This window comes from Amblyomma mixtum, chromosome 10 (assembly GCF_055824585.1).
Source record: "Amblyomma mixtum isolate Tamu chromosome 10, ASM5582458v1, whole genome shotgun sequence".
NCBI lineage: Eukaryota > Metazoa > Arthropoda > Arachnida > Ixodida > Ixodidae > Amblyomma > Amblyomma mixtum.
Window position 1 is genome coordinate 39641758 of NC_143021.1, and position 27404 is coordinate 39669161.

Sequence of the window (27404 nt, forward strand, 5' to 3'; positions counted from 1 at the left end):
CTTATTGAGCCTGGTTCAGCGATGAGAGCATACTTCGGAAGAAGCCCCAGGAATCGTCGCACGTCGTTCTTCGGAACTGGGCGATCGCCTGCACCTTGGCCTCACCGGGTTGCACCGTTCCCTTGTTGAGGAGAGCGATCGCAGGCCGCGTCTCGAGCGGACGCGCCTCATTTCGGCTCCGACAATTTTCGTCCGGATTACCGAAAAATTTCCTACGACCGCGAAAATTTTGCTTGTACTCGACGGTTAACATCACCCGGCACCCGAAGACATCGCTCTCGACCGGGTGGGCCAATTGTTGGGCCTTTTAGGCCCATTTATGTCTTCATCCCGTGGGAGCCCCAGCCAGGCCTAAAGCCAAGCAGCCAGTCTCCAGCGTTCTCCGCGGACGCCATGGCGGCCTCCGCTCGCCGCGGGTACGATCCCGAGACGATGGCATGGACAGAAGTCGTCGCAGAAGCCCCGTCTTCTCCTGAAACCTCCACTCCGACGCAGGAGATCGTGGATGAAGGCCTCTTCTCGTTGGTGGCACTTCGCAAACGCCAGCAGCGCCTGAACACCTCGGCAGTGAACGGACCCTCCGTGAGTGCCCCTGCTTCTGTGCATCCAAATACTTCAAGTTCCAACCATCAGCTCTCGCCAACAGCGGGATCGACGAAATGGCGGCCTGCCGCTATGCCTCGACTCCGCAAAGAAGACTTCACGATCGTCATCAAGCCCAGAATGACGGTCTCCCTGAAGACGGTTCTGCAGAACGGTGAGCTTGGTGCTTTGCTCTCCGCCTATGTTAATGCCTCCTCGGTGGACACTCTTAGTATCTGGCCCATCTGGGACCAGAATATCGTTATCGCCACTACTCAAGACGTGAACGCGGTGAACGCACTCGCTCGTGAATTTACTCTGAAAGCTTCCAAAGGCTCCATCCCGATGGTCAGTCACGCCAAAGTCAACGGTGAAGTCTGCAGGGGGATCATTACCGTCCATGAGCAGGAAACTTCTACCACCCTGAAATCGAAAGTCCAGTGGCGCGGAGGAGAGAGCCTTCATCCGCAAGCTGGGGAAGTCGACGATTGCCCTGCTCACCTTCGTGGGGCATAAAGTGCCACGTTACGTGCACTATAACAGTGTGGTGACCTTGGTACCCGAATACAAGCGGACTATTCCCGCGTGTTTCCGATGCGGCACCATCGGCCACCGTGTGGACTTATGCCCGGATCCTCAACGCAATCGCTGCGGACACTGCGGCCAAACGGTCGCAGTCCTCGAAGACGGCAACTTGGAGACCCACGAGTGCACCCCTTCCTGCATCGTCTGCGGTGGCGGCCACCTTACGGGCTCGCAAGACTGCAAGGCAAAATTCCGGCGGCGGCAACGACCGGGAAACCCAACCGGTCAACGAAAGCAACGTCAGTGAGCAGTGCCCCCGGGAACTGACACCACTCCAAAAGTTCCCCCGCCTGGCAATAAGCTGGTGCAAGGCACATCCGGACTAGCGCCACCGGCGGGCGCGTTGCCCGGGCGTGTCTCGAAGACCCCTCCATCAACAAGCCAAAAGCCGTCACGTGATCCAGGAGAACCCGTATTCCAGAACGGGGATTTTCCGCCTTTCGAGGGCCGTCCGCTTGGCACACCAAAGAAGACATCACAGCCAAAGGTAGGCAGCCGAGACGGGCCTCCTCCGTCCCCCCGCATTCCCTTACCTTCTTCACCACCAACCCTTCCTCCTCCTCCCCCCCCTTAACTCTGAGGTTGCGGACCTCCGCCGTGCGCTCGAGACTCTCCGGGCTCAAAATGCTCAACTCCAGGCCAAAATTCATGCGCTAGAAACGGTTCGGTCCTCCCCGCCTATTGCCCAGGTAGCTCGGGAACCGATGCAACAAGTGCCGGTGGACCCGACACCATCTAGCTCTGACACGCGTTTCACCGCCCTCGAAAACGCCCTTGCCGCGTTAGCGACTCAGATGTCAAATTTCGGCCAAATTCAAGAAAACCTGTTCAAGTCATTCACGGCCACGGTTACGGCCACCGTGACGGCCAATATTAAGACGTGGCTGGAGTCAAACCCCAGGCTTCTACGCCGAATGGGGCCCCTCAAAGACGCAAACCGCCCATCAATATTCAACCGCCCCATCGATCTAACCGAACTCAAGGAAGAGCCGGAACCGATCCAGCCGCAGGTGACGGAACCTGTGCCGGCTCTCCAAGGCAGTCTCCCTTCAAATCAACATGGCTGCGTCCCCTCCCAACCAACACCCTAAAGGGCGCCGCCCCCCGCAAAGACAGCAAGTTTTTTCCCTTGTGCAATGGAATTGTCGGGGTTTCAAAAACAGAACCAAACGCGCCCACTTAAGGGCGTACATTGACAACCTCGAACACCCCGCCGCAGTCCTTGCGTTGCAAGAAACCGGAGATGCGGCCCGTTCACCTGTATCCTAGTCCATAAGGGTTACACAGCGCAAGAGGTTGATCTCGACCTAAATCTGGAATATTCGTACGTGATGGTCTCTGTCCTCCCCCTGCGGCGAACAGATAGCCCCGCACACATACTTAATATCTACTGCCCCCCGAAACTCAAAAACATCACTTTTTCTAACATCTTTAGCGCAGCGCTAAGGATCGCGGGTCGCGACCCCCTCACGATAGTGGGCGATTTTAACGCGCCCTGTCTCATGTGGGGTTATTGCAAGGAAGAGACGCGTGGTCGTATGTTGGCGGAACTTATATCTACGCTGGGCATCACTCTTCTAACCGACCCGGTCCACCAAACACGTGTAGGGAACTCCGTCACTCGGGACACCTGCCCCGACCTTACACTCGTGAAACACATCCAACACGCAGAGTGGATCAACACCGAGGACACCCTCGGTAGCGACACTGCATATTGAACACTGTCATTTACACTCGGCCCTTACGTCGGCCCCTTGCGCAAGCCAAACTTCCCGACTGGAACGCTTTCCGCCAGGCCCTCCCAGTAACTTCTCTCATGGAACAGGACTACTCCACTTGGGCGCACGGACTCATGCAAACACTCCGTTCACAAGAAAAGCATATCCAGCTTACGAAGCGTGCACCTGACGTGGATAACCGCCTAAGGCACCTCTGGGAAGCTCGCCGCAGCCTCACTAAGCGATGGCGGCGGCAGAAACACAACCGTAAACTCCGCGCTCGCATCTCTGACCTCACCCAGCAAGCTGCCGAGTATGCTGCCCAGCTCGCAGATACTAACTGGGTAGATCGATGCAACAGCGCAGCAAGACAGATGTCCAGCCGCAACACTTGGCGGCTCGTCAGGAGTCTCATTGACCCCACACAAACCCGCTCGGAGACCCAGAAACACATCAATCGTGCGATACACAACTTTCACGGAAACACGAAGCAGCTAGCGAACACCTTGCGCTCACAATACCTCAATCAGGATCAAGACCCGCGCGGGCAGGATTATTCGTATGCAGGCTGCGATAATCCGGAACTGGATCAACTTTTCCAGCTTCACGACCTTCGCGCTGCTCTTGCCAAAATGCGCAGGGGGACGGCGCCCGGGAGGGATAAGGTCACAGTCAAATTATTGGCGAACCTTCCTGATCGGGCATACGAAACCCTACTAGAATATATTAAGGCCATTTGGACCGGGGACACTTCGTTGCCACCGGATTGGAAGACATCATTGGTAACCTTTATCCCAAAGGCGGGGAAACTGGTAAACACAGACAACCTCCGGGCCTCCGGCCCATCTCCCTCACTTCATGCGTAGGAAAACTGATGGAAACGATGGTCCGTGACCGCCTCTCAGAATATCTCGAGAACAAGAGCTCCTTTGCCGACACCATGTTCGGTTTCCGACCCAGTAAGTCCGCACAAGACATCCTCTTACAGCTTCATCACGAGGTTCTCGAACCCATAGAACACCCACAGAACGACAAAATAGTCCTAGCACTCGATCTCAAGGGTGCGTTTGACAATGTAAAACACGGCGTCATACTAAAGCACCTTAGCGAGACCAACTGTGGTCCTCGTTCATTCAATTACATCAAAGATTTCTTAACAGACCGATTGGCCTATATACGTATACAAGAGACCGAGTACGGCCCGTTTGAGATGGGAACGCGGGGCACACCACAAGGCGCTGTGTTGTCCCCGCTTCTCTTTAACATTGCTATGATGTACCTCCCGGCACAGCTGGCGGCTGTCGGCGGTGTTCAGCATGCGCTGTACGCCGATGACATCACCATCTGGGCCACTACGGGAAACATAGGAGAGATGGAGGAATGCCTGCAAGCAGCGGCGAGCATAGTTGACCACTCTGCCACGTACTGCGGCCTCCAGTGCTCCCCGTCCAAGTCTGAATTTGTGCATATTCGATCTTCTCCGAAATGCAAAATCTCCGTTCAGCTTTCTCTCGCAAGCGGCCCCATCTGTGAAGCGAAGGAGCTACGAATACTCGGTCTCTTCATTAATCAACATCGTAAGGCAGACACAACTCTTGCCAAACTCCGCAAAGTCGGCGACCAGGTGGGCCGAATGGTTCGCCGCGTTTCCAACAAGCGAGGAGGATTGCGAAGTAAGGATGCGATGCGGCTCGCGCATGCCTTCGTAACTAGTCGAATACTGTACTCGACTCCTTACCTCCGCTTACGGAAACATGACGAAGATCACTTGGAGATTGTACTCCGCAAAATTTTCAAGAGAGCCCTCGACCTCCCGATATCCACTTCCAACGCGCGACTCCTCGCGTTGGGGGTGGTGAACACCTATCGAGTACTCCGCGAGGCGCATCTCGTTAACCAATACACGCGTCTCGCCCAGACCGTGTCCGGTCGCCGCCTCTTGGACCGGTTACATATCAGACATGATCACCATACCATGGAACGGGTTCGAGTGCCAGAACTGTGGAGAAGCGCCTTCTACGTTCGACCCCTTCCGACTAAGATGAACAAGGAAGGCCATAATGGCCGGCGCCAAGCGCGGGCGAATGCCCTGCACCGCCACTATGGCTCAAAGAAACACGTCTTCTATGTCGACATTGCAGGCCCCTGCCGCTCCAGGGGGGAATGGTACACGGCTGCAGTCATACACGAGGGCAAACAGGTGGACGGCCTCTCGTTCAGAGCGCCCAACTCAACGCATGCGGAGGAGGTGGCGATCGCCCTCGCAGCCTCCCATCCCGACTCTAAATTCATCCTCACAGACTCTCGCGGAGCCTGTCATAACTTTGAGTTCGGTTGGATCACTCCACTCGCTCAACAAATTTTACACCGCAGTACTCGCGACGGCGATCCAACTCATCGCTCAATCATATGGGTCCCCGGCCACCAAGGCATGCCAGGTAACGAAGCCGCCCATGAGGCAGCCCGCGCACTCACTCACCGGGCACCAGGCGTCCCTTGGGAGGAGCTTAACCCAGATCACAGTCCTCTCCTTTCTTTTAAAGAAATTACTGAGCACTATCGTGCCGAACACCGGCGATACCCAGTTCCTATGAATGGACTGGGTAAAGCTGGCGAACGAATTCTCCTCAGGCTCTTTACAAACACCCTGCTGTGCCCGGCGGTTCTCAAGCACTTTAATCCTTCTTTTGACGGCCGCTGCTCATTCTGTGGGGAGGTGGCCGACACCTTCCACATGGTTTGGGCATGCAGAAAAAATCCTTCTCTCCCCCCAATCACCCCTTCCCCTGCCCGAGAGGACTGGGAGGCGGCCCTGCTCAGCTGCCAGGAACTATCGGCCCAAGAGGCCCTGGTTCGGCGGACTTGTGTAGCGGTCTCGACCAACGGGATCCCGGAATGAGGGACTCCGCCTGGTATTGTAAGGGGTGAGACCCATTAGGGGCCTCTCCCCGAGCACCTCTCTGTAAATAACTAAATAAATGCTCTTCACCACCACCACCCTTGTTGAGGCGGAAGCCCAAAAATTCCACGCTATCCTTCCCGAAGGCGCACTTGCTGAGTCGTAGGGTCAGATTCGCTTTTTTGAAGGAGTCGAGAACCTGGCGCAGCCTCTCCAACAACTCGTCCCAGTCCCTCGCCGGAATGAGCACATCGTCTAAGTAACACATAGCAATTGTACCTCTTAAAGGTCCCAACACACGATTCATGAGACGCTGAAAAACGGATGGTGCGTTAGTGAGCCCGAAAGTCAGTCTCTCGAATTGTCCTGTCTCATCGGGAGTTATGAAGGCTGTTTTCATTTTCGCTTCTTCAGTCAACGGCACCTGTAGATAGCCGTGGGCGAGGTCCAGCACCGTGTACAGTTTAGCTCCGGACAGTTTCTCGAGTTGCTCATCCATGATGGGATGAGGGTACCTTTCTTTTATGGTCTGTGCGTTCAAGCGCCGATAATCCACGACCAACGTTTTTCGCCGTTTTTCTTTTGTACGAGGATGACAGGGCTGGCGTAAGGTGAACAAGTCTCGCTAACAATCCCCTCTCGCTTCCAGTTGCGACGATATCGCGAATGGTCTCTCTCTCCGCGGCATTCATTTTATACGGCCTAACCGCCACAGACGAACTGCCTGGAACCTCCGTGATGTCCATTTTCAGGACGGGCGTGCACCCAAGCTCGCTCAAATTGTTGGCGAAACACTCCCGATACTCGTTTAGGAGGCAAATAAGCTCACCCTTCTGCTCTGTGGTCACTGAGGGCCCCACCTCCAGCTGTTGCTCTTCGAGTGGGTGGCGATCTGCTCTCACAAAGAGAATCTCTGGCTCGTTCACTCGGCGATCAAGCTCTTCAGGTACACCAACAACATCGACCTCTGTTACGCGCCCGAATCGCTGTCCTTTTCTGATAACCACTTCTTGGTCTCCGCTCGGAAAAACCGGAACGGTGATTTCCCCATCTTTCATTTCAAGAAGGATTTCGTTCCCAAAGGTACCAAGCAAAACCGGCCCGGAAAGGTTAGATGCCGTCGACAGTGAGATCCAGTTGATCGTGTTAGGGTGCAGGACACTCTTGCCAGTAGTCTGCACACGCAACTTCGACTCATTCACCGGCTCTAAATGGGAGAATGGGCATTTTTGCTGACGCCAAAAGCGGAGGCAACCACCAAGTCTTCCGTAAGCTATGTATTGCAGTTCTGTATAAGTTCTGCCCACGATTAAATCGAGTGACAAAGCATCGTCCGGGACAACAAAAATTGGAATGTTCTTGCCTGTGACGCCGTCAATTTGCAGGTCGGCGTAACACTTTCCAATCGCTCTTGCGGACGGGGTGCCTTGGCTGCCGAAACCGTAGAGCGCTGTGGAATCTTTTGTCAGCACTGCGCCGCAGCGTTCCGCCGCCGACGCGCGCAAGAGGCACCCGGAGCTCCCATTATCAATCATGCCGACGAGTGTCGTGGTCCCATTCCATGTCACTTGCTTGAGTAGCGCTCCCGGAACAATTTTCTCCTCTTCGGAGTCAGTAACTGTATTGGTCTCATTGCTTTTAGTTTTTTCAGACAATGCCGCTGAGTGTGCCCGCCTTTTCCGCAACGCAAACATCGCATCTCACGCCTTTCGTCTGGACAGTCGCGGGAGATGTGCCCGAATCGGCCGTAGTTGTAGCACTTCATCTCGCCTTTTTCGTTCGTCAGGGGTGGTCTCCAGTCCTTGCTCGGTCGCTCGTAGGTGCTCTTCCTCGCAGGAAGTCGTGTTGCACTACTCGTGGTGGTCGCGCTGAAAGGCCTGTTCTCGTGCGTACTGCCGGATCTCTGCTCCCGCTCACGATCAATGCGCTCAAATTCCATGATGTCGTGGAGGAGATCGTCGTCGTCTTCGTGGGTGCGTCCTAGTAGCATCGTGCACAGCTGTCTTGAACGTAAGCCAGTCAACACTTGCTCACGAGTGTCGCAGAAGTCGAGATTTGCCTCCCGACAGAGGCGAACCTTCGAGTGGAAGTATGCCGTCGTGCTTTCGTTGCGCTGCTGCTCGCGCTCCTGCATCTTTCTCCACCTTTCTGCCGCTCGGGTCTGGCCACAAAAGGTGCGGCGGAAGTGGTATGAGAAACTTTCCCATGACGTGGACACCTCGACGCGCGAACGCAGCCAGTCCTTGGCAGGTCCAACGAGGTGGCATTTGGCCGTTTCTAACCGGAACTCTTCTGGCCAGCGGTGCAAGGTCGCCGTCATTTGGATGTTTTCGACCACTCCTTAGCCGATGCTGCGTCTCCACCTCCATCGAAGTCCGCGATGTTCTTACTCAGGTCAGGCATCACATGATAGCTGGGTGTTGCCGCGTTCGGAGTTCCTGATGGATGGACGAGTCGCTCCAATAGGCTTGTCAGAAGCCGGTCCTTTTCACGCATTGCGCTCAGCAGCTCCGTCACAGTAACGCTCTCGCTCGCCCTAGCGCCATCCTGGGCGTCGCTGGTGTCCGCTCCTTCTCCAGGTGTATCGCTCATGATTCGCTCTGCGCACACGCCTGTCACTGAATTCGCACTCCCAGTCTTCTCTGGTTCTTGTTGGCTTTGATATCCCGCTTCTGATATGTTATGTTAGAGATGACCGAAAAACGGAAGGGGGAGCGAGTAAGAACACTCCACGCACACACAATTTTTTGGGGGAATAAAAACTAATATATTGTGGTTACAATTCAACTTCGCGCCCTTCAAAAGGGTTCGCACAGTCTTACTCGCACGTCCGCTCAGATCGCTCGCGCACCACGCACTCTCGCTGCGCTTCTTGCCGCCGACGCTGATGAGTCGACGCGCCGCACTCGCGAAAACACAAAACATCACAAACACAAACGGCGTCCTGACGGCGCCGGGAAGAAATGGAAGAAGATAGGCAGGAGATGCGGCATGCACTCCGCACCGACCAACGCACCGAGCCACATTCACGTGAGCGCCACTCGAGGCAGGCGATGCGGTGTGCACTCTGGACTGACCGGCGCACCGAGCCAGATTCACGTGAGCTCCACTTGAGTCGAGGACACGACTGGCGCCGTCTCGACGGGAGTAGGCGCCGATGAGAAATTGCGTCGTACGATCGCTTACATGCGTAAGTAGCCCAGCATGCGATTAGCGTTGTTGGTTATATAATCTACATGCGTGTTCCAAGAGAGATTAGAAGAAATAAATACGCCTAGATATTTGTAACAAGACACAGACTCGATGCTACTATTATTAAGATGATACGAGGGCAGTGAAGTATTACGACGAGAAACACGCATGTGCTTGCATTTCTTAGGGTTCAGTTCCATGTTCCAGGTGTTAGCTCAGTCAAGAACATGATCAATATCGGACTGAAGAAGAGTTACATCATCGTCACTGTTAATTTCGCGGTATATGCCGCAGTCATCTGCAAAAGGTTAATTGATGAACATAAGCTATAGGCAAGTCGTTGATGTATATTAGGAAAAGCAAAGGCCCCAACACAGAGCCTTGTGGTACACCTGATTCGACTGGCGAAGTGAAGGAGCAAGTGTTATTTACTGTGACAAATTGTGAACGATCAGTAAGAAAAGAATGCAACCATGCAAGAACGTTAGTATCAAGATTAAGTTTGCTTAGTTTTAATAAAAGCAGTTGATGTGAAACCTTGTCAAACACCTTTGAAAAGTCTAGGAATATACAATCGACAAGGGAACCCGAGTCAAGGATGGAATTCAGATCATGCGTAAGCGATAAGAGTTGTGTTTCACAGGAAAATGACTTACGAAATCCATGCTCATAATCTGTAAAAAAGGCATTTGACTGTAGGAATGATGCAAGGTGAGAGTAAATTACATGCTCCATGATTTTGCGTGGAATGCTCGTTAGAGAAATGGGTCTATAATTAAGCGTTGAATGTTTATCTCCCGACTTGTGCAAGGGAATCACTTTCCCGACCTCCGAGTCGCCAGGAATACTGGCTGTGTATAGAGATTGCTGGAAAAGATGAGAAAGTATTATAGTGCTGTATGCTTTAGTCCTGATCAGAAACTTGGAATTTATGTTATCATGATGAAGAATTTTTTTGTTTCTCTATTATTTTTTCCACGCCAGCAATATCAAGGAGAATAGGGTCCATTGGCAAAAAGTCAGCATTGGGATAGGTAGGTGGTACAGAACACACATTTTTTCAAAAAGCAGAGACAAATACAGAGTTCAGAACATTCGCGCACTCATCAGGCCGGATAAGTGCGTCGGTTGATTCATAGTGATGGTTCAACAGCGCAAACACACACAGACCAAGAAGGAGACAGTACACACAGCGCTGTGCGTGTCTTGTCTCCTTCTTGGTCTGTGTGTGTTTGCGCTGTTGAATCATCACTATGAATCGACACCAACTAGCCCAATCTGCAGTTCTTCTTCGTCGGTTGAGTCCGTAAGGGCGATAGCAGTATCGTCTCTTTTGTTAACGATGTTCCAGAATTGCCTAGGGTACTAATTAAAAGAGATGGTAATGTAGTATTGAAAAATGAGTCCTTAGCGAGCTTGAGTGCCTTTTGTATTTGGTAGCTGAGGCCTGATAAGCATTCCAACGATCTTGAGAACCGGTTAGTTTTGCCGTTCGAAAGATGCGTTTTTTCTTGTTACTGAGCGTTTTCAACGTTTGACTGATCCATGGTGATTGCCGGTTAGATGCGATGACTATGCGCGGAACATATTTATCGGTGAGCGATTACACGTTTTCTGTAAACAAATTCCAGTTGGTGTTCACGGAGCGGTCATGAAAGCTGGGTAAGTAATCATCTAAAAAAGCAGACAGTTCGCGGTTAACGGCATCAAAATCAGCATTTTTGTAGTCCCGGATATATTTCTTGTAGTTGGTCTGGTGAGGCATGGTGTAGGTCAAAGAAAAATCAAGCAGTAAATGATCACTTAACCCTTGTAGATACGATATGGGCTAGAAAAGATCAGGTAAAGTGGAGAGCACTAAATCTAAAATGATAGAAGTAGCAGACGTAATTCGAGTTGCCTGCATTACAAGCTGCGACAAGTTGAAATCACTGCACAAATTCAAAAATTTGTCAGCCTCACTAGAAAAAGGATTACAATAGGAACGCACATTAGGCGACACAATATTGGGAAAATTAAGGTCTCCTAGTAAAGCGAAAGGATTATTCGAGTACCGGAGTGTAACCATATGAATGACGTCATGAAAGTCGTCAGTAAAGGTGGTTGAACAGGACGGAAGACGATAGCAAACACCTATTATCAATTTCCTCGAGCAAGTGCGAACTTCACCTAGCGCAAGTTCTAAGGCATTTGTGAAATGAATAGGAAACGAGAAAAAAGCATCAGAGACGGCTATAAGTACGCCTCCGCCGCACCTAGCACCCCTGTCGCGCCGATAAACGTTGTAGCGTTTTTTACAGTCCAACAATTCACTGCTATCAGCCGTCGCAGACAACCAAGTTTCAGTAAGACACATTATGTCGGCGTCACAAGCATCAATAGCAGAGCAAAGATCGTCGCGTTTTCGAAGTATGCTTCGAATATTTGTGAATAAGAACGAAAGTGGGTTAATGACCGGTAACTTTAATTCACTGCCCTTCGCGTAGTGCTATTCAGTGGTTGATGCGGAAGCATTAGACTGTTCCTGGACGGAATTGGTGCATTGAACCGGTGGCGTGAACGTGCCAGGAATTTCATCCACACAATCATCAGAAGGATTATAGGAGTGACACTTTTTACTTATGTACAACTTGTTGAAGCGAAGTTAAGGGTTGAGATTTGCCAAATTTGACCAGTTTTTCCTAGCATGTTTGGTAAGTTCTTGACTATTAGGGTTGGTTGGAGTATGGGCGCTTGAGGGGATCTTGCATATTCTCATAGAGGGTGACTGGCCATGGGGAGATGCAAAGGTGCCTGTGTGTAGCTGCCGGTATACATGACAGCTTCAGTTCTCAACAGTGTGTGGCAATATAAAGGGTGCATGCGGTGGTGCCACCGGCTAAGCCCTCTGCGCAGGAGAAGCCTTGCTTCAGGGGAGACCTATTACTCACGCGATGAGGTTTACGAAACTCCTGAAGCTGGATGGTTTTATATAGGCAAAAACCACCAGCTTTTCGCCTTTTGTAGCTAACCAGTTGGATTTGACCGTATACATAGGCGATTTACAATAATTTTGAGTTCATACGATTTTGCGGCTCTTGCCGTAAACTCCTATATTTTTAGTGCTGAGAGTGAGTTAATGAAGGTAAAAGTGAATATGCTCGCAACATGCAAATTTTTCATTCGATGCGCAAATGCCACAGACGAGAGTGAGCAGCACAAGTTTGTTATGAACGCATGTACATTAATTTTTTTGGTCCTGAACCCATTTGAACCCGTTTGAACCGGTTCCGTTGGATCCGAACCGGTTCGAACCGGAACTAAATGTCGCTCCAGAGCTGAACCCGAAAGGCACGAACCCGAACCGGAACCGAACCCGAGAAAAATTCCGGTTCGACACCCTGCATACATGTGAGGACGAAAAAGTACATGATGACACCATCATCGCTTCCCTCCGGCCAGAAACCTTAATGTTGACAGTGCTCAGGACTGGCTGCTAACGCATGCATCCTTGGACCATGCGATGTGAACGGCTCCAATGATTTCGCGCGTCACCTTGGTGCCGATGTTTAGTTTCGCAATCTCTGCAATGTATGCCGAGATGCCCTTTCACACACTGGTACGCATTGTCATTGCTGTCTTAGGCGCTTATCAATACATCTTCCCGTCTGGCCCCCGTATTGCTTGCTGCAGGATAATGGTATGGCATAGACGACAACTTGACATGCGACGGACTGGTTCTCCTGCTTTGTGGCACATCCTTGTGGAACGATTTCGGTGCCAACTTTTTGCACATCTTTGCAAGCTTTTCGGGATGTGAAAAAACATGCGCTAAAGTTAGTTCGCTTACCTTTATTTTTAGTCTGAGTGAAAAATGACGATTGTGGGGAACAACAGTTGTCTTTTATAATAAGGGAGTAATTACTCATTGGCATCCACCCGAGCGCAGCCATACGGCTACAAAGGAAAGCTATACAGCTTTCTCAGAAACTTCGTAGTTAAACAAAAATTCGTCCCGGTCCGGGGTTCGAACCCAGGACCACCGCTTCACCGGAGCAGTCGCTCTACCAATTGAGCTAACCAGGACGGCAAGCTTATGGTAGCGCGAGAGCGAATTGATCAATAACTCGAAGTGGGAACTGTGTTGGTCAAATGTTTAGGGGAATCCCCCAAGGTGGAGTAGATTTGTAATAAGGGAGTAATTACTCATTGGCATCCACCCGAGCGCAGCCATTTTTCTTTCTTTTTCTTTAACTACGAAGTTTCTGAGAAAGCTGTATAGCTTTCCTTTGTAGCCGTATGGCTGCGCTCCGGTGGATGCCAATGAGTAATTACTCCCTTATTACAAATCTACTCCACCTTGGGGGATTCCCCTAAACATTTGACCAAAACAGTTGTCTTTTATTTTTTTCTTCGTGGATTCTGCCCGTTCTTTGTTGTTTCTGCTTAAACTACTTAAAATTGCTTCTGACATGGAGACGAGCAGTTGCTTTGGATATCCTGCCTTCACAGAAGCAATCCTAAGTAGGTTAATCAGAAACACGGAGGAACCGACACAAGTATGGGAGTGGGCATGGAAGTACGGCAACAGCGAACATGCGTCAAACGCCATTTCGTTTCTTGGTGCAGATCTTGATCGTGCTCGCCCCGTGGAATCGTTGTCTCGGCGCCACGACTGCGCAGTTGCGTCCATTGCTGCTGACGCCGGATAACAGCCTCCAGATTCTCGATTCATCGCCAGCCGAACCACTTCGCTGCGAGGCAATGGCCCCCTTATTTAATGACTACTTACCGCAGCCCTCCTTGCACATGACATAGGCATCGACTGGTGCATCATCTCCGGCACACTACTTAAGAAGTCGGCGCCCCTGGAATCCTCTTAGTTGGCATGAAAGTACGACAACAGGGAACATGCATCAAACGCCATTTCGTTTCTTGGTGCAGATCTTGATCGTGCTCGCCCCGTGGAATCGTTGTCTCGGCGCCACGACTGCGCAGTTGCGTCCATTGCTGCTGACGCCGGATAACAGCCTCCAGATTCTCGATTCATCGCCAGCCGAACCACTTCGCTGCGAGGCAATGGCCCCCTTATTTAATGACTACTTACCGCAGCCCTCCTTGCACATGACATAGGCATCGACTGGTGCATCATCTCCGGCACACTACTTAAGAAGTCGGCGCCCCTGGAATCCTCTTAGTTGGCATGGAAGTACGACAACAGCGGACATGCATCAAAGGCCATTTCGTTTCTTGGTGCAGATCTTGATCCTGCTCGCCCCGTGGAATCGTTGTCTCGGCGCCACGACTGCGCAGTTGCGTCCATTGCTGCTGACGCCGGATAACAGCCTCCAGATTCTCGATTCATCGCAAGCCGAACCACTTCGCTGCGAGGCAATGGCCCCCTTATTTAATGACTACTTACCGCAGCCCTCCTTGCACATGACATAGGCATCGACTGGTGCATCATCTCCGGCACACTACTTAAGAAGTCGGCGCCCCTGGAATCCTCTTAGTTGGCATGAAAGTACGACAACAGGGAACATGCATCAAACGCCATTTCGTTTCTTGGTGCAGATCTTGGTCCTGCTCGCCCCGTGGAATCGTTGTCTCGGCGCCACGACTGCGCAGTTGCGTCCATTGCTGCTGACGCCGGATAACAGCCTCCAGATTCTCGATTCATCGGCAGCCGAACCACTTCGCTGCGAGGCAATTGCCCCCTTATTTAATGACTACTTACCGCAGCCCTCCTTGCACATGACATAGGCATCGACTGGTGCATCATCTCCGGCACACTACTTAAGAAGTCGGCGCCCCTGGAATCCTCTTTGTGGGCATGAAAGTACGACAACAGCGAACATGCATCAAAGGCCATTTCGTTTCTTGGTGCAGATCTTGATCCTGCTCGCCCCGTGGAATCGTTGTCTCGGCGCCACGACTGCGCAGTTGCGTCCATTGCTGCTGACGCCGGATAACAGCCTCCAGATTCTCGATTCATCGCCAGCCGAACCACTTCGCTGCGAGGCAATGGCCCCCTTATTTAATGACTACTTACCGCAGCCCTCCTTGCACATGACATAGGCATCGACTGGTGCATCATCTCCGGCACACTACTTAAGAAGTCGGCGCCCCTGGAATCCTCTTAGTTGGCATGGAAGTACGACAACAGCGAACATGCATCAAAGGCCATTTCGTTTCTTGGTGCAGATCTTGATCCTGCTCGCCCCGTGGAATCGTTGTCTCGGCGCCACGACTGCGCAGTTGCGTCCATTGCTGCTGACGCCGGATAACAGCCTCCAGATTCTCGATTCATCGCCAGCCGAACCACTTCGCTGCGAGGTAATGGCCCCCTTATTTAATGACTACTTACCGCAGCCCTCCTTGCACATGACATAGGCATCGACTGGTGCATCATCTCCGGCACACTACTTAAGAAGTCGGCGCCCCTGGAATCCTCTTAGTTGGCATGAAAGTACGACAACAGCGAACATGCATCAAACGCCATTTCGTTTCTTGGTGCAGATCTTGATCGTGCTCGCCCCGTGGAATCGTTGTCTCGGCGCCACGACTGCGCAGTTGCGTCCATTGCTGCTGACGCCGGATAACAGCCTCCAGATTCTCGATTCATCGCCAGCCGAACCACTTCGCTGCGAGGCAATGGCCCCCTTATTTAATGACTACTTACCGCAGCCCTCCTTGCACATGACATAGGCATCGACTGGTGCATCATCTCCGGCACACTACTTAAGAAGTCGGCGCCCCTGGAATCCTCTTAGTTGGCATGAAAGTACGACAACAGGGAACATGCATCAAACGCCATTTCGTTTCTTGGTGCAGATCTTGATCCTGCTCGCCCCGTGGAATCGTTGTCTCGGCGCCACGACTGCGCAGTTGCGTCCATTGCTGCGGACGCCGGATAACAGCCTCCAGATTCTCGATTCATCGCCAGCCGGACCACTTCGCTGCGAGGGAACGTCCCCCTTCTTTGAGGACTACTTACCGCAGCCCTCCTTGCACATGACATAGGCATCGACTGGTGCATCATCTCCGGCACACTGCTTAAGAAGCCGGCGCCCCTGGAATCCTCTTTGTGGGCATGAAAGTACGGCAACAGCGAACATGCATCAAACGCCATTTCGTTTTTTGGTGCAGGTAAATTCAACTCCTGAACTCTTTTGCAAAAAATCTGACGATATTTTTTTGCTAGCACTTCCATGCCCAGAAGTGTTGCTCTCTTTGACTTGTGATTGCGTTCACGTTGTGAAGTTGTTAGTAATGTCCGGTGACGTTGAGTTGAATCCTGGACCCTCTGAGGTAGAGTCTTCCCGGCAATACAATGAATTAGTCTGGCTAATAAAATTTTTGCATGATAAAATGGATTCTAGACACGACGAAGTTATGACCGCATTTAATGAACTTAAGGTGGCCGAAAATTCTGTGCAGCTGCAGACTGCAGATATTTATAATGGTTTTATTTGCGCCAAATGAATACATGGCGCGGGAGACCCGCAGTAAAAGCTGTCACAAGCGACAGCTTGACAAAGCCGGAGGACCCCCTACTCTCATGATGGTCGTCTCACTGCAGTGGAAACAGTATTCTCAAATCTGAGGCGCCTCAGGCTGAAAGTGTTGCTCATGTCGTAGCACTTGATCGGAGACTGAACGAATTTGAAGATCGTTCACGCCGAGAGAACTTGATATTCCACGGTATCGACGATAGCTATCAAGAGACGTGGGCCGAATCCGAACAAGAAATTTGCTCCGTTCTAAATACCACGCTTAACTTCGGTTTGGATGAGAGCGACGAACGCATATCCCGAGCCCATAGACTAGGCCGCTTTGTCCCCGACAAATGTCGGCCCATTATTATTAAGTTTGTTTCATTTTAACTTAGGGAAACTATTCTTGCCTCAAAAAACAAGTTAAAAGCTTCCAAGGTAATCGTGAGTGAAGATTTTTGCAAAGCGACAAGAAATGTGAGAAAAAAGCTTTTCGATTTTGGTACTCAAGGCGGCAAAAAATTTGCAGTACGGTATAGCAAGCTTCACATTGGCAATAAATGTTATGGTAACTCATCGGACACCGACAGCGTGTGCGAAATAGGGCCTTTCAGCGACAGCAGTCCGGCCGGGTCTGCGTCTGGCACTACCCGCACCGACGCAGATACATCCTTATCCTAACCCAAAAACGTGCCGCTAATGTCGTCCGTCGGAATCTATCCTTTCTCTTCACAAACATCCGGAGTATTGCAAACAAACGCCATGATCTTTCGTCTGTAATTGATGCATGCGCTGCCGATGTGGTGGTGTTAACGGAAACTTCGCTTTCAAACGTGATAAGCCATACAGAATTGCTTGACTGTGAAAAAAACTACACCATCTACCGCCAATATAGGACTGCAAAACACCGAGGTGGTGTACTGATTACCATTGCCGATTACCTCGAACCAGACATCGTCATTGTCCCTACTGCCTTAGAAATGATTTGTGTCCGCAGAAACCTCCACTTCCAAAGTGCTTTATTCTGTGAGTGCTACAGGCCGCCGAACGCGGCACCATCTTTTTGTGATGACTTACACGATATTTTGAATATTTTGGTTACACAATTCCCCTCATTGCCTTTATTTCTGTTAGGTGATTTTAATTTTCCCCAAATCCCGCTGTTAGTATTTTTGCCGTGTTACTTGTTGGCATCTCATCTTTTTCATTTCTATTGTCCTGTTAACTTTATTGCTTTTATCGCTTTTATTGGTTTTTTACGTTTTTGTTTTTATCCGTTTTTGTTATCAGTATCAATTTTCATCTTCACGAGGTCTGGCGTTTTTTCCCTGTTTTTTTCTCTGTTGTTTTTCTTGCCTCCATTGAAACTTCTCACCTTCACGTGTTTTATTAGTTAAGATCTTTGGTTTGCTTGTGCTGCTTGTCTCATCAAGACCTTGTCGATTCCACCTGTTCTTGCTTTCCTCCCTGACATGGCTGTATGCAGTATACGTTGCATCCGTACTTCCGAAATAAAGTTGCAAGTTCAGCGCTCCCGTCCGTCGTGTCCCGCTTTTTTCTTGTCCGCTGTGTTTTTTCGCGCTGATTTGTTCACAAGTCATCTTTCAAGCCACTTATCACCAAGCATATCACTGAACAAGCGTCTGCATCATGAATTTGCCTTTTGCCTGTACTTTTTACTATGTATTTTTTTATTTTTTCACCCACCCCCTCTGGATATGTAATTACTTAAACAATCGTAAACAGTGTGTTGTTCTGAATGGCTGTAGCTCATCATATATAACCGTATCTTCAGGAGTGCCCCAGGGCAGTGTCCTGGGGCCACTCTTATTCCTGATATATATAAATGACATTGTAGATGGCATACAGTCTTCCATAAAACTATTTGCGGATGACTGCGTTGTTTACAGGGAAATAAATTCACCATCAGATGTATCTATCCTGCAGAGCGACCTTGATAAAATGGTAAATTGGTGTCAGCGTTGGCAAATGAATCTGAACATTAGAAAATGTAATCACGTCCATTTTTCAAATAAAAAGTTCGAACATCCTACACAATACATTGTTGTAAACATAACCATAAAAAGCGTCTCAGAGTGCAAGTACCTAGGTGTTTATTTTATGCAGACTCTTAAATGGAACACACACATACAGCAGTCAATATCTAAGGCAAGTAAAATGTTGTACTTTATTCGTAGAAATTTCAAATCAGCATCAAAAGATGTTAAAGAAAAACTGCAGATTGGGCTAGTTGGTGTAGATTCATAGTGATGGTTCAACAGCGCAAACACACACAGACCAAGAAGGAGAGCAGACACACACAGCGCTGTGTGTGTCTGCTCTCCTTCTTGGTCTGTGTGTGTTTGCGCTGTTGAACCATCACTATGAATGTTAAAGAAACACTTTATTTCTTGCACATCAGGTCTATCCTCGATTATGTCTCCATTATTTGGGACCCATATCAGGCATACTTGATTGAAGCAATAGAAAAACTCCAAAATCAGGCTGCACGCTTCGTATCCAATAATTATAACCCCTTCCAAAGTATCACTGAGATAAAATCACTGCTGGGCTGGGAACCGTTAAACATCAGAAGAAAAAATTTGAGACTTAAATTCTTCCACCGCATCTTCTATAACCAAACAGGAATTGATAGCCGTAACTACCTTTTGGAGCCAACTTACGTCTCGACTCGGCACGACCACTCCAAGAAGGTGCGCGAATACAATACTAACACAAACAGTTTTTCTAAATCATTCTTTCCACAAACTGTGAAAGACTGGAACTTGCTGCCTTTGATAATCGCGATTTTTACTGTCGACTGTATTCCTGACAATCTAATCCTTTCCTACTATTGTTCAAGATTTCTGTTACCTTTAATAATGCTCACTTATTGTTTTGTTTTACTTTGATGTTAACTTCGCTTAATGTTCTTGTTGCTTTTTGTGTGAAAATAAATACGCTGTTTTGAAACTGTCTCCCCTGCGATAATGCCTTCGAGGCGATGCAGGTATTCTCTAAATAAATAAATAAATAAACGCCCTGCCGGCCCTGAGGGTATTGTAATAAATAAATTTAAAAAAACCACTCATGAAAAAATAAAAGACATCTGTTGTTCCCCACATTCGTCATTTACCACTCAGACTAAAAAATAAAGGCAATGTAACTAACGTCAGAGTGGATTTTTCGCCTCCCTAAAAGCTTGCAAAGATGTGCAAAGAAGTTGAAACCGAATTCGCTCCACAAGGGTGTGCCACAAAGCATTAGAACCAGTTCGTCCCCTATCAAAAAGGTTTGGTTTAGGTTAGCTTCATGGGGTTTAACATCCCAAAGCGACTCAGGCTATGAGGGACGCCCTAGCGAAAGGCTCCGAAAATTTCTACCACCTGGCGTTCTTTAACGTGCACTGACATCGCACAGTACACGGGCCTCTAGAATTTCGCCTCTAGAATTCCGATCCCGGCCATCTGCCGCGGCCGGGATTGAACCCGCGTCTTTTCGGTCAGCAGCCGAGAGTCATAACCACTGAGCCATCCCGGCGGCTCTACATGTCAAGAAGGTGTCGTCTATGCCATACCATTATTCTGCAACAAGTCATACGTGGGCCAGACGGGAAGATGTATTGACGAGCGCCTAAAACAGCACAATAACAATGCGTACCAGTGTGTGAAAGGTCACCTCGGTATGCATTGCAGAGATTGCTAACTAAACATCCGCACCTACGCTTCACACATACAAATATGTTGAGCAGGCACAGTGCAACAAGGTGACGCGTGAAATTATTGAAGCCGTTCACATCGCATGGTCCAAGGACGCATGCGTTCGCAGCCACTCCTTAGCACTGTCAACATTAGGGTTTCTGGCCGGAGGGAAGCGATGATGGTATCATCATGTACTTTTTTTTTCGGGTCCTCATGTGTATGAACGAGCGTAAATTGTCACTACTTTTTTTCTTGTTGCTCTTTGGAGCGTCGTATATATCTCCTCGTTCCAAACAATAAAACTGTCGTTGCTAGTCAGCGCCTGTCCTCTTGCCTTTCCTTCCTTCCCTGTCAAAAGTCGCGCTGCTCCTCTTTGAAACGAGTGACTGCACTTAATAAAAGTACTGGGCCAGTTGGTGATTCCGATTTACAGGTTGGCTTAGCGCGAGACAAGCGAGGACAAGAGAGAGACACAGGACGAGCGCTCGTCCTGTGTCTCCCCCTTGTCCTCGCTTGTCTCGCGCTAAGCCAACCTGTAAATTACGGCACTTTACCTTGGGAAAATCTCAGCATGCACCAACACTTCGCATAAAGTTGGAAAAGCAAGCCGTGCGCATCTTTATTTTTTCACCGAGGCCATTCCTACCAGCACAACTGTTCACATCTGTCATTGCTACCTCTACTTTACTGTACAGTTACCGTAGCATTATGGTGAGGGATTCCAGGGAAAGGTGCCCCGCCGCGGTGTCTCAGTGGTTACGGCGCTCGGCTGGTGACCCGGAAGACGCGGGTTCGATCCCGGTCGCGGCGGCCGAATTTCGATGAAGGCGAAGTTCTAGAGGCCCGTGTACTGTGCGATCTCAGTGCACGTTAAAGAACCCCAGGTGGTCGAAATTTCCGGAGCCCTTCGCTACGGCGTCCCTCATAGCCTGAGATCGCTTTGGGACGTTAAACCCCAATAAACCTAAACCATCCAAGGGAAAGCAAATGCGTCAGCAGATAGCCGGGAAGGGGGATAGGATCAGTAAGGACAGGGTAAACTGGGGGTCAGCGGAAGACGCCTTTGTCCTGCGGCGAATGGCCTTTAGGCGAATGGCATTCGATCGAATTTCGAAGGCGACCCACTTCTACCTCTAGGTACCCACTAAATATGACTAGTAATCAGTATGTTATCGACGGTGTTATTTTAAAACTCACGAAGTAGTTCTTTAAAAACTCGTTTCATATTTTAATATTTTTTCGCCCCATGAGATATTCATACACCTCAACATAAGCGTTCCAGTTCACCACTGTATACTGAAGCATACTTTCGCACGCATTAAGCATGCGCACATTGTTCAAAATAGCGAAGTAATGGCCTGTTTCGTACGTCTGCAATTGGTGGTTACTTTTCGGTGAAGTTTGTTAGAAAAGAAATCGCTCAAGTTTCTTTTTTCTGAGAACAGTGATTTCTTTTTATGTAACAAGTGAAGGCGGGCTAGTTGGTGGTTGACAGTGGAGTGCATATTGCAGCCTGTGTTATTTGATGGGGTCGGCTGTTTATGAGGTGTGATTACGATTCCTGTATAAATGTGGTTTTCCTGTAGTAAACTTTAGTTGAAGTTCCGCGTCTTGTCCTGTGCTTTCCTCTCTTCGTCCTGCGTCGTTTTGCGCGCTTGCAATCTGCGCTCCGTTTTTTTTTTTAGTTTTGTATTGTATGCATTATCAGCCATGTGCTGATTCATAATATTCACTTTTCATTCTGCTAAGATTTATGTTTCACTGTATCGTTTTTGTTTGCATCAGGCCTTCTCCATGTATGTTTTCGTCTAAGCGGTATAAAATATGAATTTTAAATCGCCATGGCGTCACTCTGACACTACGGCGTCATTGCGACATCCTGCTATTTTGCACACCCTGCTGCCCAAGCCCCAGCGCCAAATTCACAGCATTTCTGTTCGGCCGGGCGGTAGAGACAGGCGACATCCTCAATATGCCACTCGGCGCTTTGAGCATCAGTTCAATGTTACCTTAATCGTTCGAATTTATGCGTCAACAGCCTCTCCTAAACTAAGCGGCAACTGGACCCTTAATCTGTAACACTGCCGCGACGCCGGATTAAGCGTCCAGTCATGGCTGAAATAAGCCGCGTCTTTTATGGCCGACTGGCGTTTCTGTCGGCCTGTCCCCTATTGTTTTCTAGCATTACAGGTTTGCAAGGCATCCCTATACTTTCTATCTACTTTATATCAAGGCCTAAACTTCCAGGAAGAATGGGAGTGAAAGGGAAGGAGGAGTTATTCCTTTTGGGGACGAACTGATTTCCTTTTGTCCCCTTCGCAAACGTTTTAGCCGTGTGTCCCCTAACCATTTGTCCCCAACTCGCCCAAGCGTCCACTTTGTCTACATAGTTGTTTGCGCCGTGTAGACTGAATCTGTCTCTATGAAGTCGAGAGTTGGACTAAAACTCGTCTGGTCAGGGACAAACATACTGACGGTGAAGCGCTTGTCTCTTGTCCCGGTGTTTTGCGCTGTTCCGTCACAAATGAATAACCAACATGCCCAACTGGAAGAAAGAACGCCGACCAAAGAAAAACAAAAACAGACGTTTCGGGTCCCGTACGGGAGCCTTGTTCACATTGAAATAAAGCAAGCAGCTGAGTGGCATTAAATATGTTTGAAAAGAGGGCGCAGGGAGCGTGCGTAGATCGGGTTAAGATTTCCGTCGTTGCGGTTGAGGGTGTGACTAGTAGTTGCAGCTCGTTCTTCAAACATGGAATACTTTGAGTTTGCTTTGCCACATAATCTTAAATCGCCAGACACCCTGGAAACGTCAGTTCTTCATATCAATGCCCGGTCAGCATCTAACAAAGAGGATGAGATAGCTTACTTTCTAGATCAGTTTCCATTTAAATTTGATTACATACTTATGTCTGAAACATGGTACCACAATGACAGTAAAATAGTAGATATTATTGGCTATAACCGGATTCTTGTAAATAGGACTCGTAAACGTGGAGGAGGGGTCGCCGTCTATGCTAAGGATAGTCTGAGATGTGAAATAATCTCTGATTTTAGCGTGACAACTGATGACTATGAGACCGTCACCTTGCGTCATTGCAATGAAATTGTTTCCGTCTTGTACCGCCCGCCACAAGGGAATATCAAGGCCTTTTTGAATCACTTTGACAGCTTATTAGAATATGCAAACACAAACAACTGTCATTTAACTGCGGGGGGTGACTTCAACATCAATATTTTATCAGGAAATAATCATGCAAATGATCTTAGTAACACAATTCAAGCGTCTGGCTTCATAAACGTGATCACCTCACCAACCCGTGTTACAGTTTCAAGCTGCTCTGTGCTTGACCTTATCATCACCACCAACACAAGCCTTGTTACCAGTGCAGGCACTCTTACTAGTGACATCAGTGATCACTGTCCTGTTTTCATGACCTATGTCAAAAGTACTAATTCAAGCCAGAAATCCAGGCAGTCATTCAGTTTTCAGCATATCTCGAGCAATGCACTGGAGTCATTCAAAAACACTATTAGCATGTGTGACTGGAGCCCTGTGTTTAATGAAACTGAGGTTGACGAAGCATACTACAAGTTCAAAGAAATTTTCACACGAGTTTACGCTGCACACTTCCCGTTTATAACACTGAAACGTTCAAAAAAGGCAAAAAAACCGTGGGTGACCAGAGAGCATCTGAAGCAAATCAAACAGAAAAATCGTCTATACTTTCAATTTCTTCGCACGCGAACGGAGGAAAGCCTGAAAGAATTTAAAACATTCCGAAATAAGCTAAATGCAATGCTTAGGCAAGCAAAGAAAGCTTATTACGAGTATCTTTTCTCCGACATCGGCGAAAAACGGTCGGATATTATTTGGAAAACAATAAATAACGTTCTTGGCAGAGAAAAATGTGATTCATTGCCAGAAACCCTAACAGTTAATGGCATTGACCTAAGTGGTAAAGCTCTTGCTGATCATTTCAATCGTCACTTTACTAATGTCTCAAATGACGGTAATTATAGCTCAGCAACATTAAACACTGAAGCAACATTAAATACGTACCAGTACCTCTGAAAGCATCTTCCTTCACCCGACAGACGAAAATGAAGTGCAGAGATCGTTTCTGTGCTTAAAAAACAGTAAGGCCCTAGATTTTGACAACGTACAAATCAAGCCAATAAAATATGTAATTGAATATCTTAGTCCAGTACTGTCTTATATATTTAACCTAGTAATAGAGTCGGCTGTTTTTCCTGAGGGTATGAAGCGAGCAAGAGTCGCTGTAATCTTTAAAGGTGGAAGCAAAAATGAAGTAACTAATTATCGACCGATTTCTATATTACCTGTCTTGTCCAAAGGACTAGAAAAGATCATTTACCTACGCCTAATAAAATTTCTAGACAAGACTAAAGCTTTGACTGATTGTCAATTTGGCTTCAGAAAGGGCAAATCGACTGAAACGGCGCTGCTCATGATAAAAGAAAGTATATTGCAGAGCATTGACAATGGAGCATACACGCTGGGCCTCTTTGTCGATTTCAGCAAAGCTTTCGACTGTCTTGATCATAACATACTTCTTGGAAAACTCACTTCATATGGCATCCGCGGAAAACCTCATGCTTTACTTAAGTCGTATCTCAGCAATAGAAGCCAGTCTGTCTGCATTAAGAACGAACAGTCATCCTTACTACCAATATTTTGTGGGGTACCACAAGGAAGTGCATTAGGTCCGCTTCTGTTCAACTTGTTTATAAATGACATAATTCATATTGACAACAGTGTTCAGTTCATCATATACGCTGATGATAGTAGTGTCCTTATTTCTGGAAACGATCCCAATGATCTTGTGCTACATTGTAATGATGTACTTGAAAAATTGTCTGTTTGGTCCCAGTCAAATCGCATGAAAATAAACGCTCAGAAAACGAAAGCTATTTTATTTCGAGCCCGTAATAAGAAATTGATTCTTGAAAGGTGCCTAATGATTCGTGGCAAAAGTATTGATCTTGTGGAAGCTCATAAAATTCTTGGTGTGTATTTTTCTTGCCATTTGAGTTGGGACACTCATATACACTATGTTGCAAACAAGATTTCTTCAGTGACTGGAGCCGTATCTCGATGTCGTGCTTTCTTGCCCCAAAAGGTTAAACTTCAACTATATAATGCATTATTTGCCCCGCACATAAGCTACTGTAGTTTAGTGTGGGCAAGCACGACAAGAGCAAATACTGACAGAATAATAGTTCTTCAAAAAAGGTACATTCGTAACATAGCTAACATTGACCGTCAGTCTACAACAAGACATTTATTTGCAGAATATAATATTGTTAGCTTTGACCATCACTATGAACATCGCTTGTTGCATGTTTTCTATTTTTCTCAACATGACACTCAAAGTTCCCTTCTTTCTCTAGCGCTGCTGCAGCCTAGAACTAATTCTTTAACTCGAATTTTCCAACCCTGGTTGGTTCCATTTTTTCGCACTCAGTACAAACTGCAATCATTAAAACACAACCTACCAGTCTTGCTAAATAAACTCAAACAAGTAACCTTCAAATCGCCAAAGCAACTACGAATACACTTTTCACAGTTGTAAATGAGAGCATGATTGCAATGACAAATATTCTACCATGTCTCTATTTCTTTGCACATTTTTGTTCATAGCGTTGTGAATATTTTTGTTGTGCTGCTCGGAACCGACGTCTGCTGTTGCCTTTGTAAATGGCTCCAGGGCCCAGTCAAGTTGCTGGCTGCAACTTTTAGCCCTGGAGGCCGTCCAGTGTTCTGGTAAATAAATAAATATGAATATGAATATAGTTTGGATGATTAATGATTCCAAGTGCAGGCGAGGGCGTAGCTTCTTTTCAGTTGAAAGCACGTGTGCCCGACCCCAGTCGATGTCATGGCCTGTAGATACTGCATGCTCGGCGATAGCATTCGAATCCACTTTTTTGTTACGTACATCGTTACTATGTTCTTTTAGCCGCCTCTCGAAGTTTTCGGTTTCGCCGATGCATGCGCAGTCACAGTCGGAACAAGGAACCTTACACACTACGCCAGGATATTTTTCTTTGGGAAGGGGGTCTTTGACGTTTGCCAACGCATGGTGCAGTTTTCTTGTCGGAACGTGGGCGATATGGACACCAAAGGTGCGCATGATGAGCGCTAAAGCCTCGCTCAGTCCGGGAGCATAGGGCACGGCAGCACGTTTCATGGGTGACAGAGGAGTATCGCGTGCTGGGCGACATATCTGTTTTTCCACAGATTGCACAAATGAGGTTGGGTAATTGTTGCTTGAAAGTTCTTGTCGTACAGTTTGAAAATCAATGGTCTGGTCTTCAAGGGAGCTGCAGATGCGTTGCGATCGTTTGAACAAGGACATAGCGACTGATTTCTTCTGTGAAGCAGGGTGAACCGAATTAAAGTTGAGGTTAAAGTTGGCAGCAGCGGCAGCAAGCCGTGAACACCATTTCAAAAACTGCTCTTTTGCCTGTTAGTAACCCTATGTTTCCATAATATTCATTTTAATAGTATATCTGCTGCTGCTGCTGATGCCATCTGCTGACATTTGTTGACATTTGCTATGCTTTTTGCATTACTGAGATTCATTTTGCGAGTACTTCTGTACACTTCAAGCAATGTCTGATTCCTGTACCACGTGTGATGTGATCATCTCTGAGGATGAGCCATTTGGGGAATGTTCCAAATGCGAGAGCAACTATCACTTTGGAAAATGCGCTGGTCTAACTGAAAAGACCTTCAAGTCGAAGTATGAGGCCACAAAGAAAGCGCGGCAGTGCCATCGTGCAGAAGTGCAGGAAGTAGCAACACATGTAGTGAAGGGAGTAGTGGCTCTGAAACAGATATCAAACTTGCGCTCTTCTCAATTAACCAAAAGTTAGAACGGCTGATGCCCCTGGCAGAAAACGTTGAAAGCATGGAGGAGTCTCTTAGCTTCATATCTTCGAAGTTTGATGAATTTGAGCAAAAGGTCGGCCATAAAGAGGCTCATATCATGGACCTAAAAAAGAGGATATCGGAGCTTGAGAAAAAGGATGACTTAAATCAGGCAGCACAAGCTCAGTTTGAAAAGGAGATACACGATCTTGAATTCCGAAGCAGGCAGCTGCACTTGGAACTGCATGGCATACAAGAAGTGCAGGATGAGGATCTCGCAGTCATTTTGGCACAGTTTGGCAGCGGTGCGCAAACGAAAAGCACGTCGCTAATTCCCTCTGCTCTTTGCAGCAT

The 27404-nt window shown here is 48.3% G+C and overlaps 2 protein-coding genes and 1 pseudogene across 2 annotated transcripts in view; 1 reads left to right on the top strand and 2 right to left on the bottom strand.

The window, feature by feature from the left end:
- LOC149325629 (uncharacterized) overlaps window positions 1–14793 on the top strand; it is a 42959-nt gene extending 28166 nt beyond the window's left edge. Inside the window, exon 2 of the mRNA XM_089563869.1 lies at window positions 14530–14793. Within this exon, the coding sequence (XP_089419995.1) occupies window positions 14530–14612 (83 nt within the window). The 3' untranslated portion in view covers window positions 14613–14793. The remainder of the gene's footprint in view (window positions 1–14529) is intronic.
- Window positions 1–27404, bottom strand: part of LOC149325623 (innexin shaking-B-like) — a 438384-nt gene that overhangs the window by 400417 nt on the left and 10563 nt on the right. The gene's annotated exons all lie outside the window — the stretch shown is intronic.
- On the bottom strand, window positions 3810–9463 carry LOC149325630 (uncharacterized; annotated as a pseudogene).